At 40.0% G+C, this 16032-nt stretch overlaps 3 protein-coding genes across 3 annotated transcripts in view; 2 read left to right on the forward strand and 1 right to left on the reverse strand.

The window, feature by feature from the left end:
* The window catches only part of LOC109625363 (uncharacterized), a 103125-nt gene that overhangs the window by 82110 nt on the left and 4983 nt on the right, over window positions 1-16032 (reverse strand). Inside the window, exons 2-4 of the mRNA XM_069522553.1 lie at window positions 7863-7904; window positions 6841-6914; window positions 5521-5589 (exon numbers count right to left, since the gene is read on the reverse strand). Of these exons, the coding sequence (XP_069378654.1) occupies window positions 5521-5589; window positions 6841-6914; window positions 7863-7904 (185 nt within the window). The remainder of the gene's footprint in view (window positions 1-5520; window positions 5590-6840; window positions 6915-7862; window positions 7905-16032) is intronic.
* LOC138407292 (flagellar attachment zone protein 1-like) lies at window positions 247-3816 on the forward strand. The gene is made up of 5 exons (XM_069522749.1): window positions 247-422; window positions 1303-2589; window positions 2749-2844; window positions 2961-3070; window positions 3792-3816. Exons 1-5 carry the CDS (start codon window positions 399-401, stop codon window positions 3814-3816), a joined length of 1542 nt encoding a protein of 513 aa, XP_069378850.1. The 5' UTR covers window positions 247-398.
* LOC138407293 (calponin homology domain-containing protein DDB_G0272472-like) lies at window positions 1402-3131 on the forward strand. Its single transcript, XM_069522750.1, has 3 exons — window positions 1402-1893; window positions 2041-2844; window positions 2961-3131. The coding sequence occupies exons 1-3, from the start codon at window positions 1402-1404 to the stop codon at window positions 3084-3086; spliced, it is 1422 nt and encodes a 473-aa protein (XP_069378851.1). The 3' UTR covers window positions 3087-3131.

Here is a 16032-nt window from a genome sequence, read left to right on the forward strand (position 1 = left end):
AATACGAGTTATTTCTATTGAGTTATTACTACTATCAGGCTATTATAAATAACTATATCTAATAATAATAATGTCCATGTGTTTGTCACATTAATATCACATTTAACTGACAGTGTCTGTGATGTCCCATGTGACAGTTTCTGTGATGTCACATGTGACAGTGCCTATAATGTCACATGTGACAGTGTCTATGATGTCATATTTGACCTTGATTGTTTATTTATCTAGACTCCAAAGCCATCAAGGCCAGGTTCAGTGCCTATAAGAGTTCGGGAAGAGACCTTGGGAGGACAACAGCTCCAAAACTAGACCACAGATCCACAAATCTTCGATACACGAGACCGTCAGAAGACAGAATATACTTCAGTACACCTACATTTTTCCTGTATTTAGCCAACATGCCGAAGAACAAGTCAAAAAGGGTAAGGTTTCTAAGCAGGAAACATGTTTTTAGTGTGACACTTTAAATGATTTTATTTTATTTTTCCATTGTTTGTCTCAAACTCTAAAAATATTTTTTCTGCGAGGGGATGGACTTTAAATAAACCCATCACATTGGTGCTAACGCTAGAATGCTAGCATGAGCATACTAGTGATTTTTTTAAATTTGTGTGTGCACCGCTTGGTGAAATCTCTCGCAAGTCACGTAATTTGTGTGAGCGAGCCACTGAAACATTAGTTGAGAAGAGGGAACTGACTTAACGGCCTTATTTCCACCAACGCTGGACAAAGAACTCCATCAGAGGAGTTCACAGCGAGAGGAGAAAAACTTGTTTGCTTTCGGTTTCTGACCAGCACGCGTACACACACACACACACAGACACACACAGACACACACAGACACACACACACACACACACACACACACACACACTAAAAGTCCCATACAGATATACTGCTTATGATGACAGGATACACAAATTCACTGACCAACCTTCCACAATAAGGCAACTAAATGAAACGGCTTAGATAAATTACTTTAAAATAGCCAAACGTTACACTAGAAAAACTAACTGGATATAGTTGATAATAATAATAAATATTGTAGTTAATTAGCTATATTATTAGCTATTTATTGTTTGTTTTTTATATAATCAATTATTTTGTAAACCGTGATATTTCCTCTGACAACAATCGGCGCCAAATTGTCATATCGTGACATCCCTAGTATGTAGAGACTGTATTTAACAGAACTGAAGAAACTGTATTTAAATGTACTGGTGGTCTGGTTCATCAACATTCAATTCAAAGCAAGTGTGGGACTGTGTTTTTAACTGTTATATGTTTGTTTGTGTCTTTCAGGTGCCAGACTCTGAGAAACTATTTGAGGACCTCCTTGAAGCAAAACAGAAGTTGGATTCTGAAAATATGAATCTGGCTCATGAAAATGCCAGTCTAAAGATGGCCATGTCCTGCAAAGAAGCTACATGGCGGAAGGAAAAGGAGAGCATGCAGAATGCAGACTATGAAAGACTCAAGGAGGAACTAGAGCTCGATCTCAAGGATGCCAAGAAGGAGTTGAGGATCCAAGAGAAGGAGTACAGGTCCTTGAGTAATCGCAACCAAAGCCAGCAGGCAGAGATCCACAAGATCAGACGTGACCTGAAGCAAAAGTGCAACCAGGTGAATGAGCTGGAGTATTCTATAAAACAGAGGGAACAGGTGATCGACAGGACTACGCATGAGAAACAGGCGCTGGACCACCAAATCAATGAGCTCACAACCAAGCTCAAAGCTATGGGGACAAAAGTTCTCCAGAACGAGCCTGACTGGCAGTCAGAAATCAAGGCTCTGAAGGACGAGCTCAGCCGTGAGCAGGCAGAGAAGGAGGCGGGCTTCATCAAAATCAGGGCTCTGAAGGACGAGCTCAGCCATGAGCAGGCAGAGAAGAAGGCTGGCTTAATTCAAATCAAGGCTCTGAAGGACGAGCTCAGCCGTGAGCAGGCAGAGAAGAAGGCTGGCTTCGTTCAAATCAAGGCTCTGAAGGACGAGCTCAGCCGTGAGCAGGCAGAGAAGAAGGCTGGCTTCGTTCAAATCAAGGCTCTGAAGGACGAGCCCAGCCGTGAGCAGGCAGAGAAGAAGGCGGGCTTCGTTCAAATCAAGGCTCTGAAGGACGAGCTCAGCCGTGAGCAGGCAGAGAAGAAGGCTGGCTTCGTTCAAATCAAGGCTCTGAAGGACGAGCTCAGCCGTGAGCAGGCAGAGAAGAAGGCGGGCTTCGTTCAAATCAAGGCTCTGAAGGACGAGCTCAGCCGTGAGCAGGCAGAGAAGAAGGCTGGCTTCGTTCAAATCAAGGCTCTGAAGGACGAGCTCAGCTGTGAGCAGGCAGAAAAGAAGGCTGGCTTCGTTCAAATCAAGTCTCTGAAGGACGAGCTCAGCCATGAGCAGGCAGAGAAGAAGGCTGGCTTCATTACAATCAAGGCTCTAAAGGACGAGCTCAGCCGTGAGCAGGCAGAGAAGCAGGCTGGCTCCAATAAAATCAAGGAGCTGGAGAGACTGCTCAAGGTCACAGAAGAGAAGTGGGTGACCAAGCATGAGGCCAGAATTGTCCATACGGATCAGATGATCGCCAGTCTCACTAGTCAGAATATGGCACTGGAAGCCAGCAACCAGAAGCTGATCTCCATGCAGCAAGCCATCGAGACAAGGATCCTCCAGAACAAGACTGAGTGGGAGACGAAAGTTGACGCTCTGGAGGACCATCTCAGTTGTGAGCAGGCTGAGAAGGAGGCTGGCTTCATAAAAATCAAGGAGCTGGAGAAACTGGTCCGCGATACTGAGCAGATGTGGGCGGCCAAGCACGAGGCCGACATAAAGATGCTCATCCTGAAACAGATCAAGCTTCAGGTAAGTCACATCAGCTCCGTTTGATCTAAATAAGAACTAGTTGCACTTTAAGTTTGTTTCTTATTCAGGCTTTTGAAAGAGAAAACATCTAAACACACTCGTCTCTGTCTTTTCAGGAACTGGCCTTGATGACCGATAAGGACAAGGCAAAGATAGTAAAGGAGCAAAAGAAAGCAAAGAAAGAGGCAGAGAAGAGGCATAAGAAGGAGCTGAAAGAGAAGAAGAAGCAAGAGAAGAGATAGAAACTAGACAGAGAGAAGGAGGAGAAGAGGCAAAGAAAATGAAAATATGTACCTCTCTTAAAAAAAAAATAAAGTTGAAATTTTATCAACATCTCTTGTTTCTTCCTCAATACACCCTGGTGTTCATTTTGTAAGTCATGGTTCCATATAGAGTCAAATATATGATGTGTATATGATATATACTGTATATATAATGTGATCGACAGCTAGTAATGTCCAATGGGTGCAGGTTGCAGGTGGAGGAGGGCGTGCAGTGTCCTCAAGCTCTCAGTCAGGCTCCACCCCTCGCTCCTACTAATGTCGTCACTTCCGATTTAAAAAAACAAGATGGTGCCGGACCAAATAGACGAGAGGCTACAAAGCAGCAGCTCACAAACCGAGCAAGCTCCGTTTCATTGTTGCAATGCTGCATCATGAGATTTGTTCCATCTCGTCTGTTCACAAATGATCTGACACAGATTGCAGCCATCAGGAAAAATTAAACATGCAATCGGTATTTGATGAGTCAGAACTAGTTAAGTTAAATAATCTCATTGTTCAACGTGACTCCTGACTGGACAGATGTGACAGAGATGAAATCAGGAGCTCAGACAATCGTGTGAGGATTTCTGTAAGTTTTGGCTTGTTTCAGGAGAATACAACTAGGACGCTGCATCGCTTTTCAAAGAATTATGGGACGGCATTTTCCCCTCTCCTTGTGTAAAGGATGGTCCAGTGTTTCCTCTGCTAAAGGAGATAAGATAGGAAGCATAGAAGCTAATTTCCTTATGATTTAGAAAATTCCAGTATGTGTACAGTTTACTGCATAACCAAAAATAATGCGTTAAGTTACCAGTCATAGACTTGCATCTGTTGCAAATGGGTGAAACATCAGGAAAGAAACTGCAGTTTTTGATGACGCTTCATTGGATTTAAAAGGATGGTTGGAAATTTTTAACATTTTTAATTTAAAAAAATTAGTTTTTAATAAGTCAACATAGTGGTTGTTTTGTGTGTTTTTGTCCTAAACTTAATTTCGCCGACTATTGAGTCTATAGTATTTAAACCAGCGGGAATGTCTGGGAGGTGAAAAGAATGTTTGCAACAACTCCCCAGGTTTCTCACACACACACACACACACACACACACACACACACACACACACACACACACCAATTTGTATAGATATGACAACAGACCAAACCTCTGCTGCGTCCATTTATATGGCGAAATGAATTGTTCACATTTTAGAGGCAGCGGACGGTGACATGTTGAACCAAACACCCCCCCCCCCCCCCCATTTTAATGCCCCTTGTGCAAAAAGTCCATTAAAATAGCACTAGTGTGTAGAAGTTTGATTTGGTGAAGAGAAATGACATTTTATAGTTTAATATTCTTTGAAAAAGACTTTAAGTGATTATAACATATGTTGGGTAAATAAAGTATATTTGTGCTTTTTGTACTGTTCCAATAGAAATCACACAGTTTGTGGTACTGTGTTTCAAAACTGATCAATCAATCAATAAATAAATTTTTTATATACTCCATATTCACTTATCACAATTTGCCTCATAGGGCTTATATCATGGAAAACTGTTGGTTTAATATTATAAGCTTATATAAACAAGATTCATTTAAATTTACCTTTATTTTTTAAGTTATATTTTCCTGATAGATAACAGTAGCTTGTTTAAAACATTTGCAAAAATCAAAAAGCTTCATTTATTATGTGATAGCTGTAAAGGTACAAAAAAAAATCTATATGCATTTTTTTATTTATTTAAAAAAATGATCTCAATTTGGTAAAGGTTAGACTCATTGCCATGAAACTACAGAATAAAATAAGGACTAAAGGAAACAAAACATCAAAAAGTGCCACTTGTCAACCAGATTAACATAGTTGTGAAGTTTCATTGAAAAATCAAAGTGGTTTTTGAGTTCTGCTGCAGAAATGATCAGAGAGAGACATGCTGTTGACTATATCCCCCTGTATTATATGCCGAGGGGAAATGTCAGGGATAGAAGAGAGAAGTCAGGAATAGTGGATGTTTGGGGGAAATGCTGGGGATAGAAAACATTAACAACAACTCTATTCCATGCAGCTAAACTACTTCCCGGGACCTGGTATTGTGAATTCTGATTGATTAACATGTCTTAAAATCCACAATGAAAAAAGTTATATTTTCTATCATCTGAATATTGCACACATTTGTTTTAAACCACAGCACTCCATACAGACTGCTGTTCTATTCAGGCAAGAGGTGACAAGATAGATAAAATATCATTTCGATTTTCTGGTTGGATCTCAAATATTATACTGCTCTATATTATCTTTAAAATGTCCATTCACTTAGCCCTTAGCTTTTTCTTTAGTCAGTGCAGCGGTGTCTGCTCTCAGTGTTACCACAGGGAATCTGTTGTTAAATGAAGGGATGGTGCTTTGTCAGCTGCTTACCTTTATGGATTCTAGCTGCACCACCTGACATTTCTGAAGAAGCTCCACGAACAGGTAGATGAGCAAGCCCTATAAAACAGAGGATAGAGAGTACATGTGTGGCCTTTTCATGCAATAACGTTGGATGTATACTGGTGCATTTACAATTAAGTAACTAGTTCACAGTCAGCCTTTCTTTTTTAAATACCAAGTAGATGAGAATCCTGTTAACATTCACTGGGGGAGGGCATGAAAGAGATCTGATTTCCTCTCTCAGTTAGATTTCACCTTGAGACACAGAGTTCTCTCTGCCATGTTTCCGATCAGCTTTTTCACAAATACACGTTTTTGACAAAAGACCATAGACTGGCAAAGTAACAGATTCGCAGTGGATGAGAGGAGACATCATCATTCATTTATAGTGGCAGGCTATCAGTGAGGGACATTATTCAAGTGATAACAGGAAAACAAGTGAGTGCCGCAACATTAAAGCAAAGACAATCACTTAAACAGTCCTGGTGTAAAACATCTGTTTCATTACACCAGGCGAGATCCCACATCACAGACTGGCTTCAAATAGAGGATACAAGGATAAATAAAAATGTGCCTTTAAGGCTGCAACATAACTTTCTCTGACATAATCTCTTATTCACGTCCCATCCTGTGGGGAAGACTGAGTGTGTTCTGTGCCTTTACACCAAAGAGAAGAAATTGAACATGAACAGCCATAATTCTTAGTGACAAACTGGATAATTTGAATCTTTATCGAGTTTTGTATTCACTGATGTGCTGTTTGAGAGTGTTTATTGTTTTGCCAATGTTTATCACATGGACTTTCAAGCAGACGTGACATGTATAAAAGATCTTTATCCTGTTTGAAGCTGTAGTTTTACTTGACCGACTGGTCGCACCAACTGTGAAAACAATGCAACACCTTTCCTTTTATACTTGTGCTTTAGGTGCATAAAAGGAGACAGCTATTGCCTCTGAGAATAATACAACACTATCACCGGAAATAGGCAAAGAGAAAGAAACTCAAATAAAACAGGTTTGGCATCGGCTTATTTCCCCCAGGAGCACAACTTCAGCCATGTGTCCACTTCTTTGCCTTGACAACATGTTCTCAGATTTTTCTTCCATAGTTTCCTGAAGTATCATCAATCTCCCTCCAGGAGCCATCTGGAAATCTCTATGCTCCCTCATTATGACTTTAAGGAGGAAGCGTAGTGATGTTGTGAGACGGACCTGTTCACAGTCTAATAAATAAAACTGATTCTGTTGAGAGGTATCTCAAGGCCTTGGGTCATTATACAACATCTTAAACATGGACGTATTACTCACCTGAACAAAAAAGCCAACAAGAAAGGAGACAAGGAAAGGCACCAGTCCGGCGTGGGCTATCGTTACTGGAAGACCTAGAAATTGAAAACAATGTAGAACCATTTCTGAATGTACAGCTTTAAAGACTTGCGCTAGATCAATGTGTGACTTTTCAGAGCGTGCACACCTGCCTGTCTATCACCATCTCTGCTCGTTTTTCTCTTTCACAGACACTCCTTTCCGCTCGGGCTCAAACTTACCATAAAATTTAATGGATAGTGCTGATTTCAATATGAGATTTAAGTGATTGAACAAGTATTAACTTGGAAGGGCTCCACCTTTGTGGAACTACATGAAGACCCTGCTGAAAACAAAGTAGTTAAATGTAATGTCCCGTGTAATTTCCACCTCCACAAAAATCTCCCTGGTGTTAACTACACTTCATAAAACCACAGTTAAATTTGCTCTGCCAATGAAAGCCAAGACACGGACAGAGCTTTAATTGTGTTCCAAATGAACTGATATTGCAAAAAATTGTCTTGGAAAAGAGACAAATATAGCTCACATGTTCCCCCCAATTGTGTTAGATGAGTCAACCTTAAACTATACACAAATAAGTATATAATTGCAATTTAGTACAGTGACCTTTAAAAAGATAACTCTGTGAAACTTCAGTTTATCTGTAGGCTGTGAGAAAGATGGTAATTCAACAGTAAATGTTCAGGAGGTGTGATCCCAAGAGTTTGTTCCCCCAAAACCACAAACCCAATTTCATTCATTCAAGTTCCCATGTGTGCAGCCTTTATTTCACATGGTCATTAACAGTTTGTCAAGGATGTCCAAGGATGTCAAATCAAAATGTTTATCATACTTTTTAGAAAGTATTGACCATTCAGTGGGATTTCCTCAGATCTACTGTAAGTCTGTGTTGTTCAACAAACTCCCCAAATCCACCATAGGTGCAAGTATGTGTGTGAGAGTGATCTGTCAGTGTAAACAGTCACTTCTCCATCCACATTAAAAAGACACAAGTAAGTACTCACCTAAGATTCCAGTTCCTAATATTGTTGCAATGGTCAAGAAATCTAGAGAGACAAAACAGAGCTAGTTAGCTATTACAATCAACATATTCATAAAAAATAAGAAACTACAAACCACAAATAGCTGTGCAGAAAATAATATGTACTCCAAGAATAATCCAAGAAAATAATTCAAAGAGCCTTAGCATGTCAAAAATAAAGTATTTCTGCTCCGAGGCTGTTTATGAGATCACAGAACAAGTCAAACGGGAGTAATTCTCAAGGCTTTGATATCAAGCCCCAAGTAAAGTCTCAACTCCAGACAGGGAAGTCCTGAGACAACACAAATGAGTCCCAGGTCAAGGCATAAACATTTCATTTCACCCCCTGATTTGTTTGTATGCTGGTGTGAGGCAACTATCTATGGGACACTCATTTATATCTTATACTTTATTCAAATGAATCAATTTTTGTCAATGTGTGATGGAGCTGTCCAGGATCGCAATTTTAAGGCTTAAGTTGGAATTACCAAAGCTATTGATTAACTTATTCAACATCCAGGTCAGGGACAGTTCAGAGAAGCTGATTTAAGCAGGACTGCAGTGGAATAGTCTACTGTATTGAAAAAAAAACACACACGCAAACCAACAGGCAGCACAACCTCAAATAACTTCAGCACCAGCCGTGTTATCTCTACTGAGCTTTCACTGTAACTCGTCCCCTTTCACAGCTCCATCTGCGTTTCTCAATTTACTCACAGTTGTAGAACGAAACACATTTCTCAAAACTGCACACATCATCTGCAAGATCATTCATTCTCACGCAACCGACTTCCTCACTACCTGCTCTGAGATTCCCCCGCTCTGCCTCGCCTGCCTTCACTTTCCTCCCCTTCGGCTGCTGATTTCAGCATAAACAGACGTATCAAGAGGCAAGATAAAAGATGTTGTTACCATCTGCCATACACAGGCTCATCATGACCACTAAGTCCACTGACATGATGATACATAAACCACATACTCCTCTCTGTGCTGCAGTTTGTAATCTTGTACCATTGTTATCATTGTATGAATGTTGGACGCTGAGTCTCTTACAACTCTAAGGTGTTTTCATGTTTCATGTCTAAGAAACTTGGGGAAGACACTTCATCCTGAGGAATTGATCTGACTGAAAGATTTTATTATGCCTTGTCTACACGACTGCAGAGATTTTTGGTATACACTATATTGCCAAAAGTATTGGGTCACCTGCCTTGACTCGCATATGAATTTAAGTGACATCCCATTCTTAATCCCTGGGGTTTAACATGACGTCGGTCCACCCTTTGCAGTTGTAACAGATTCAACTCTTCTGGGAAGGCTTCTATCAGGTTGAGGTCAGGACTCTGTGCAGGCCAGTAAAGTTCATCCACACCACAGTTTGGGGATGGCCCCTTCCTGTTCCAACATGACTGTGCACCAGTGCACAAAGCAAGGTACATAAAGACATGGATGATAGAGTTTGGTGTGGAGGAACTTGACTGGCATGCACCAAGTCCTGACCTCAACCTGATAGAACACCTTTGGGATGAATCAGAGCAGAGACTGAGAGCCAGGCCTTCTCGTCCAACATCAGTGTGTGACCTCACAAATACGCTTCTGGTCAAAAATTCCCATAAACACACTCCTAAACCTTGTGGAAAGCCTTCCCAGAAGAGTTGAAGCTGTTATTACTGCAAAGGGTGGACCGACATCATATTAAACACTATGGATTAAGAATGGGATGTCACTTAAGTTCATATGCGAGTCAAGGCAGGTGACCCAATACTTTTGGCAATTTAGTGTAGATATCCATACAACCTGGTTTTACAAAATGGCTACATCCAGACGAGAACACAAAAATATGACACTTAGCAATGCTAACATAGAGACACTGGTGTGTAGCCGGCATTTTTACTGTTTCTGATACATACTCAACAATTAAACTGTGGGCATCCGCAGTGAAAGCTGTGAAGTCATAGTTTCCTAAAATCTCCATTTTACATGTAAACGTGAATACATAGATATCAGAGTTTTTGAAAATCAGCACTTTAGAAGGCGTTGGAAAAATCTTGTAGACTGAGGCCCAAGGGCAGGGGAACATTTTTTGTTTTGGAAAATAACCGCATTATTGTTGACAGACCCTTTGTGAATTTGAGTACTTTTTTTCTTTTTTTTTAATACCTTCAACCTCTTTGGGAGATATTCCAAAAAGCCAATGATTGAAAGCCAAAAGCTACATTTAGGCTACAGTGAAATATGATGTTTTGATGAGGATGATCAAACTGAAAATTACGTGGAAATATAAATTCTGGGTTGAACACTGATTGAGTCAGATTCACAAAATTACTACAAACATGCATATACTAATTAGAAAGACCAATAAAAATACAGTCATAACTTTAAAAACAATATTATTATTTTTCTCCTCCTGCTGCACCAGCTGGGAAACTACCTCTGGTGTTCTGATGACAAAACTTTTCCTTAATTGGCTTAAGGCTTCGCTGATGCATGACGTGTGGTATGTTTTTATTGTAAGAACTTTAGATCCATTATCTCCAACTGTTATCTCTCCCAAAGGAGATATCATTTATTTGATGTCTTCCTTCTGGCAGTCCAATTTTTATATATATATTATTTTTTTACACACTATAGTTTTCATTTCCAGGATGAGAGCTGTGAAAATAGTTTAGTTCAGGAGTTTATTTATTACTGTAAAAGAAGTAATGGTCTGATAGGATATATTTTTTAGATTTGTTTTCTTTTCACTTTCTATAAAGTATGGTAGCCCTACATTTTTTAATCTCAAGTCTATGGTCCTCTATCAAAGAGAAAGACACAAAAAGACTTTATATGAAAGTGCTTTGACTTTGTCCCTATGCACCTTAGTGAGAGAGCAACAGACAGACACAGACAGACAGAGAAAGAGACATGGAGAGACACAGACAGAGACACACAGAGAACAGAGAGAGGCCAACAGACACAGGAGAGAGACATGAAGTGAGACAGAGAGAGGGTGACAGATTCATGGACAGAGAGACAGACCGAGATATAGAGAGAATCCTCAGTTCCCCAAGTGACACTACTTCCCGAAGTGATTTTTCTTCAGATACAGTTCTTCGTCGATGTCATATGGAGTACATTAAGATGCCTGCAAGAGCCTGAGGTGGCTCTTCTTTGTAACCATTTGATTTGAGAATTAAAGACAACTTAAAATGAACTACTTTAAAAAAATTAACTAAGTTAAAAGATTTACTTCAAAAAAAGCAATGTTATCATGTAGAAAAAGGTGAGGACCCAAATGCAGATGCCGCAAAGCACAGGCCAAAGTAGGTCAAGCGTAAAAGAGAATTTAATGAAAATTTAAAAGTTGATGGACAGGAACACAACATTCAAAAATCACAGGTAGTATAATTCAGGGAAAACTCAGGAGGAGGAACATGGCAGGAAGGAACACGAGTAAAACAAAACAACAGATGAACAAACAAAGTGACAAAGACACAGTGGCTACATCCAAAATCACTCACTAATCACTATGAAGTAAATGTGCCATTTTGTAGTAATGTCCAAATGTTATGTGATGTAGGGCACTAATTGTATCCCACAATGCATCATTATAAGTAGTGCACAACCAAGAGTCACTAACTGAGCAATATATAAAATCATGCATTGCCCTTGTGGCGTCTCATCCGTCTCTCTGGCAATTCTGCTCCTTATTCTTTTCAAAAAGATCTGAATTATCATGAGGACAAAGACAGACAGGTTTCTATTTGCCGAAATTTCACAGAACAGTCCGTGTTAGCGTGTGTCCCTAATAGTTCTGATGGTCTAGTTGTTTTATATTTTTTAAAGTATTCTGACAAAAAGTCTGATAAAGCTTGGCACAACCTGGACACAACTTATCAGTGGAGCAAGTGTGAAAGAAAGAAGCAAACCTGCCAACAAGATATAAAACAGGGGAGGCAAGAGTCTTACACAGCAGCATGAAGCCATTTTCAAACACAAACTCCACAGAATGTCTGCAGAATTAGGCACAGACTTTCTCCAGAAATTGCCTTTTCTACATGAACAACGCAGCGAGAGATTCTCTGTTCAGACCCGCTGAAAACAACACAAAGTCTCTGAAGAGTTAGGAGGAGAGAGGCAGGACACAACATACTAAATCCTCTGCAGACATCTTTGTCAGTGTTTTCTATGCTTTTTAGTCAACCAGCCAGTCAAACTGCTCCCTTCAATCAAACTTATGAGGCTCACGCAGAGAAGCAATGCTTGAGTCCCTGTTGCGCCCAGATCTAGAGAAGTGAAGGGGGCTGAGACGGAGAGAACTTTTGAAAGTAAAAACGCTAACCACCAGAGGGCAACTATCTGAGAGTCTCTACCAAATTACTAAAGGGCAAGAAAAGATAATATAAGACAAACACTCAAATGCTTGAAAAAAAAGTTCAGCCCAAATTAAAAGTCACAAAACTGGTATTTGCACCACAATTTTATCATTCTCTCGGGGTTTTCAGAATTTTAGCATTTCTATTTGCAAAGACAGTCGTTGGTTATTCACTGTCTAAATCAATATGACTACACCTGTGGAGACCACTGTGAGATCCCTGCTGACTTGGCCTGGTTTTATCCTCCCAGTTTCCATGAGCTGCTACGTGGAGGCACAGCAGGAATCTTGATGATTGAGAGGCCCTGGCATGAAAATGTTAAATTTCAGGCCTTAGATCTCTCAAATACTACAATCTAATCTTTTTACATTTTATGAAAAAAATAACGCTGCAGCAGGATTACCACTACCTTACAAAAAAGTGATTAGGAAAAAAGACGTTAAATTCCATCTCGGTCCATCACTGACAAATGTAAAGCTTCCCGGGGTCTTTTGAAAGGCGCTATTTAAATTCAAGTTATTATTATTTTCATCCCCTCATTCTCTGCAGCCCTATTGTGCTGGTCTTATCAAATACTCCAAAAATTGTATACTACACAACAAGCAGACACTGCAGAGCTGATCTTCTGAACACTGTCCATTTGCCTCCAGAACTTGGACAAGCCCACATGCATGTTTTATCACAAAACACTGAGCATTCACCTTCTTACTGAGTTTCTCCCCTTGCTGCTATGTACCCTAAAATACTGGTATCCCTATAAGGCTTCTACAGCTGCGACAAGGGGGATCTTCCTACAGAGCATGGTTAATGCTGTGAGGCAAAAAGCTCTGGCATCCTACCATACGCCATGTTGTCTGACACTGACATGATAGAATCACCTCTGACACTGTCACTAAAGCTGTCACAGTCAAAAGAAGTGGATAGAATTTTCTCCATTCCAGATAGGAGATGCAGTTCTCAAAGTGGGGCTTACAATAGCTATGTAGAGTTTGAGGGAAAACTCAGACCTGGATTGGGCTTTCTCCAACAGCCCAGGTTATGAGTTCAGTGGGGCGCAAATCCTAGAAAAATGTTTCCTTAATGCTTATTTGTGTATTTAAACATGTCTACAACACTACTATATAGGACTCCTGGTTGGCCACAGACAGGCCAGGACAGTTTGTCTATGGGATTTTGCTATGCTGTGAGTTTTGATACATCAGACCAAGGGTGGTTATAACATACAGGGTAGTAAAGATGAGAGAGAGGGTTATTAATAACATGGGAACATTTTTATGGTTATATAACCTCCACATGCCATACACACCTCCCCTCATCTTTTAGAAAGCCTGAAATGAGCACTAAACTCTGATAGACTGTAGAGGAAGACGACATCCTGCACAAATCAAACTATTTTAGGAACAATACTGAAGAAGGGGAAACACAAACTCCACTTGGTTCTCGAAGAGAATACTAAATCACAGATTGTACCGGTAATATCAATTTGATGTAGTGCATGTAGTTTCTTTAGTGCCAAAGTTGCTCTGAACAAACTAACTATTCTTTCTTCAATTTAGGCTTATGTTTGAAAAGATCAAATGTTGCCAGGTCCTGATTTGAAAAACTGAGAACACAAATAGCCAAGTTTACCTTAAGTTGGTCATTGAGTTACTGGCAGAATGAACATAAAAAAGTGACATCACATACTGTCAGCCACGTTTGTCATTTTAACCACTGAAGGCATCATTCAGTTATGAGAAATGGGAACTGAATGTTTTCTAATATACGTTGCTAATAATAATTAGCGCTTATATATAATTCCAATCGTGTTCGAACAGAATCACTGATTGCCATGCATGGGTGTGACGATTCTCTGAATCCACAGTTCAGTTGACATCTCAACTTCAGAGAGGTCCATACCTCACTGTCCTGGTCCTATTTTGCAATAAGACTGGGGATGTTTGTATCACAGTTTCAGTCTAAGATTCCGAATCATTACACCCCTGGCTGTGCCCAATTAATATTTCACAGTCATTTTTTACTGGCTTTTGCAGGGGGAAGCTGTGCTGTAGAGGGCTGCTATCTTAAGGAGGAGGAGCTGCAACACGATTAGGCTGTGTTGGATAATCTTGAAAGCAGCTGAATCACATAGTGTTTCTAATAACTGGCTGCATCAAGACCATGGAATTGAAGTAGATAAAATAATCCACTATTAAACACATTGTTAGTTGAGTAAGCTGCAAAATAGTTCATTTGTAGGTATACTAAACTAGACAATAATTCTTGTCCTGTGTTCTTTGTGTTTACTATGGCCAAAAACGAAAGAAAATGAATGTGAAAAAGATGAAAAAAGAAAAGAAAGTAATTGCTGGCTAATGCGTTTTTATGGGATTTGATGGCAAACAAATAATTGTAATTAACAGTGTTTTTCCCCTCTAATTATAATTGGATACATATATATTTTTTACCATCACTCTACATTTAATACAATATTACAAAAGAAGTGTTTTTTTTTTTTATGTCCTCAATTTCAAAACTGAAGTCTCTTGATTTTAAAAGTATTCAGACCCTAGATGCATTACTTTGTAGAAGCCCCTTTGGCAGCAATTATAGCTTCAAGTCTTAGTGGTTAAGTCCCTGCAAGCTTTGCACCTGGATTTGCACAGTTTATCCCATTATTCCTAGCAGATCCTCTCAAACTCTGTCAGATTGGAAGTGAAATGTCTGTGAACTGCCATTTTCACTTCTCTGTGGGTTTTAAGTCTGGGCTTTGTTTGGGTCACTCAGGGACAGGACGCTCGCCATGCATAGTGTTTGGAGCTCTGCCCAAATCATTTCAAGGCCAATTCATGCTTCTCGTACAACATAGGTACGCACATAGCCCACGCACAGCGCCAAGCATTCGTAGTTGTGCTGGTGTTGAATGTCTTCCGGTTTCTGGTCTGTTTATTTACAACTTCTCGGGAATCTCTGTTTACACCAGAACAATGGCGAGTGTTACTTAGGCGGATCGTGTTGGAGTTGTGAGATGTTGAAAAGCAATAACTTTTTATTAAAGAACTGCAATGAGGGAAAGAAAGACGTTGCCTGTGTTCGTTCCTTTAACTCAATTCAACAATGGCGCAGAGTCTGAGGGAAAAAAATAAATCCCAGCTCATGTGGTCTATGTTGTCTCTGGTTACATTTTTGGGGAGGTGCACATCAGGGTACAGCACCGGGCTCTATGTAGAGTACACATCTACGTGTAGGCTATGGCTTAGCTTCAAAACAGACTCAATATATATATGAACTATGCCTTGTTAAAATGTGATCATGGACATGTACAGAGAGTTCCTCAGACTTAATGGCCTGCATTTGTCCTGACCTGACGTCTGGATTGTGGGACCATGTATATCAAGGTGTGCGTCTTTCTAAATCACGTCCAATCAATTCACTTGATTAGGTTCTAGGCACATCTCAAAGCAAACATTTTGGAGAGCAAAGCGTCAGAATTAGTTTTCATTCATTTGGCAAGATAATCTTTGAAACTGAGTTTTACATTAAGGGAAAAACCACGTCTGCATAAAGGCCATGTAATACTTTCTGAGGCTTCAATATGTGGACTGGAGGAGCCAGGGATCAAACCTCCCGCCTTCAGGTCAATGGACGACACACTCAATCTCCTGATCCCAAAGGACACTCACTAGCAGAGTTAAACTGAAAGAAAGAAAAAAATAAAGACACTCACTACATATTTTCATAGTACAATCATCTACTGTACGACAGCTGTGAGACCATTTTCTGTGATGACAACTAGAGCCATCAACCAGCCCCTCT

Source organism: Paralichthys olivaceus, chromosome 3, assembly GCF_024713975.1.
Source record: "Paralichthys olivaceus isolate ysfri-2021 chromosome 3, ASM2471397v2, whole genome shotgun sequence".
Lineage (NCBI taxonomy): Eukaryota > Metazoa > Chordata > Actinopteri > Pleuronectiformes > Paralichthyidae > Paralichthys > Paralichthys olivaceus.

Bases quoted from the DNA above. Each gene is read 5' to 3' on its own strand.
- LOC138407292 (XM_069522749.1), top strand. From the start codon at position 399: ATGCCGAAGAACAAGTCAAAAAGG. The intron at 2,590-2,748 runs GCACTGGAAGCC...ATAAAAATCAAG, and splicing joins GTCTCACTAGTCAGAATATG to GAGCTGGAGAAACTGGTCCG. The intron at 2,845-2,960 runs GTAAGTCACATC...CTGTCTTTTCAG, and splicing joins TGAAACAGATCAAGCTTCAG to GAACTGGCCTTGATGACCGA.
- LOC138407293 (XM_069522750.1), top strand. From the start codon at position 1,402: ATGGCCATGTCCTGCAAAGAAGCTACATGGCGGAAGGAAAAGGAGAGC. The intron at 1,894-2,040 runs GCTGGCTTAATT...GTTCAAATCAAG, and splicing joins ATGAGCAGGCAGAGAAGAAG to GCTCTGAAGGACGAGCCCAG. The intron at 2,845-2,960 runs GTAAGTCACATC...CTGTCTTTTCAG, and splicing joins TGAAACAGATCAAGCTTCAG to GAACTGGCCTTGATGACCGA.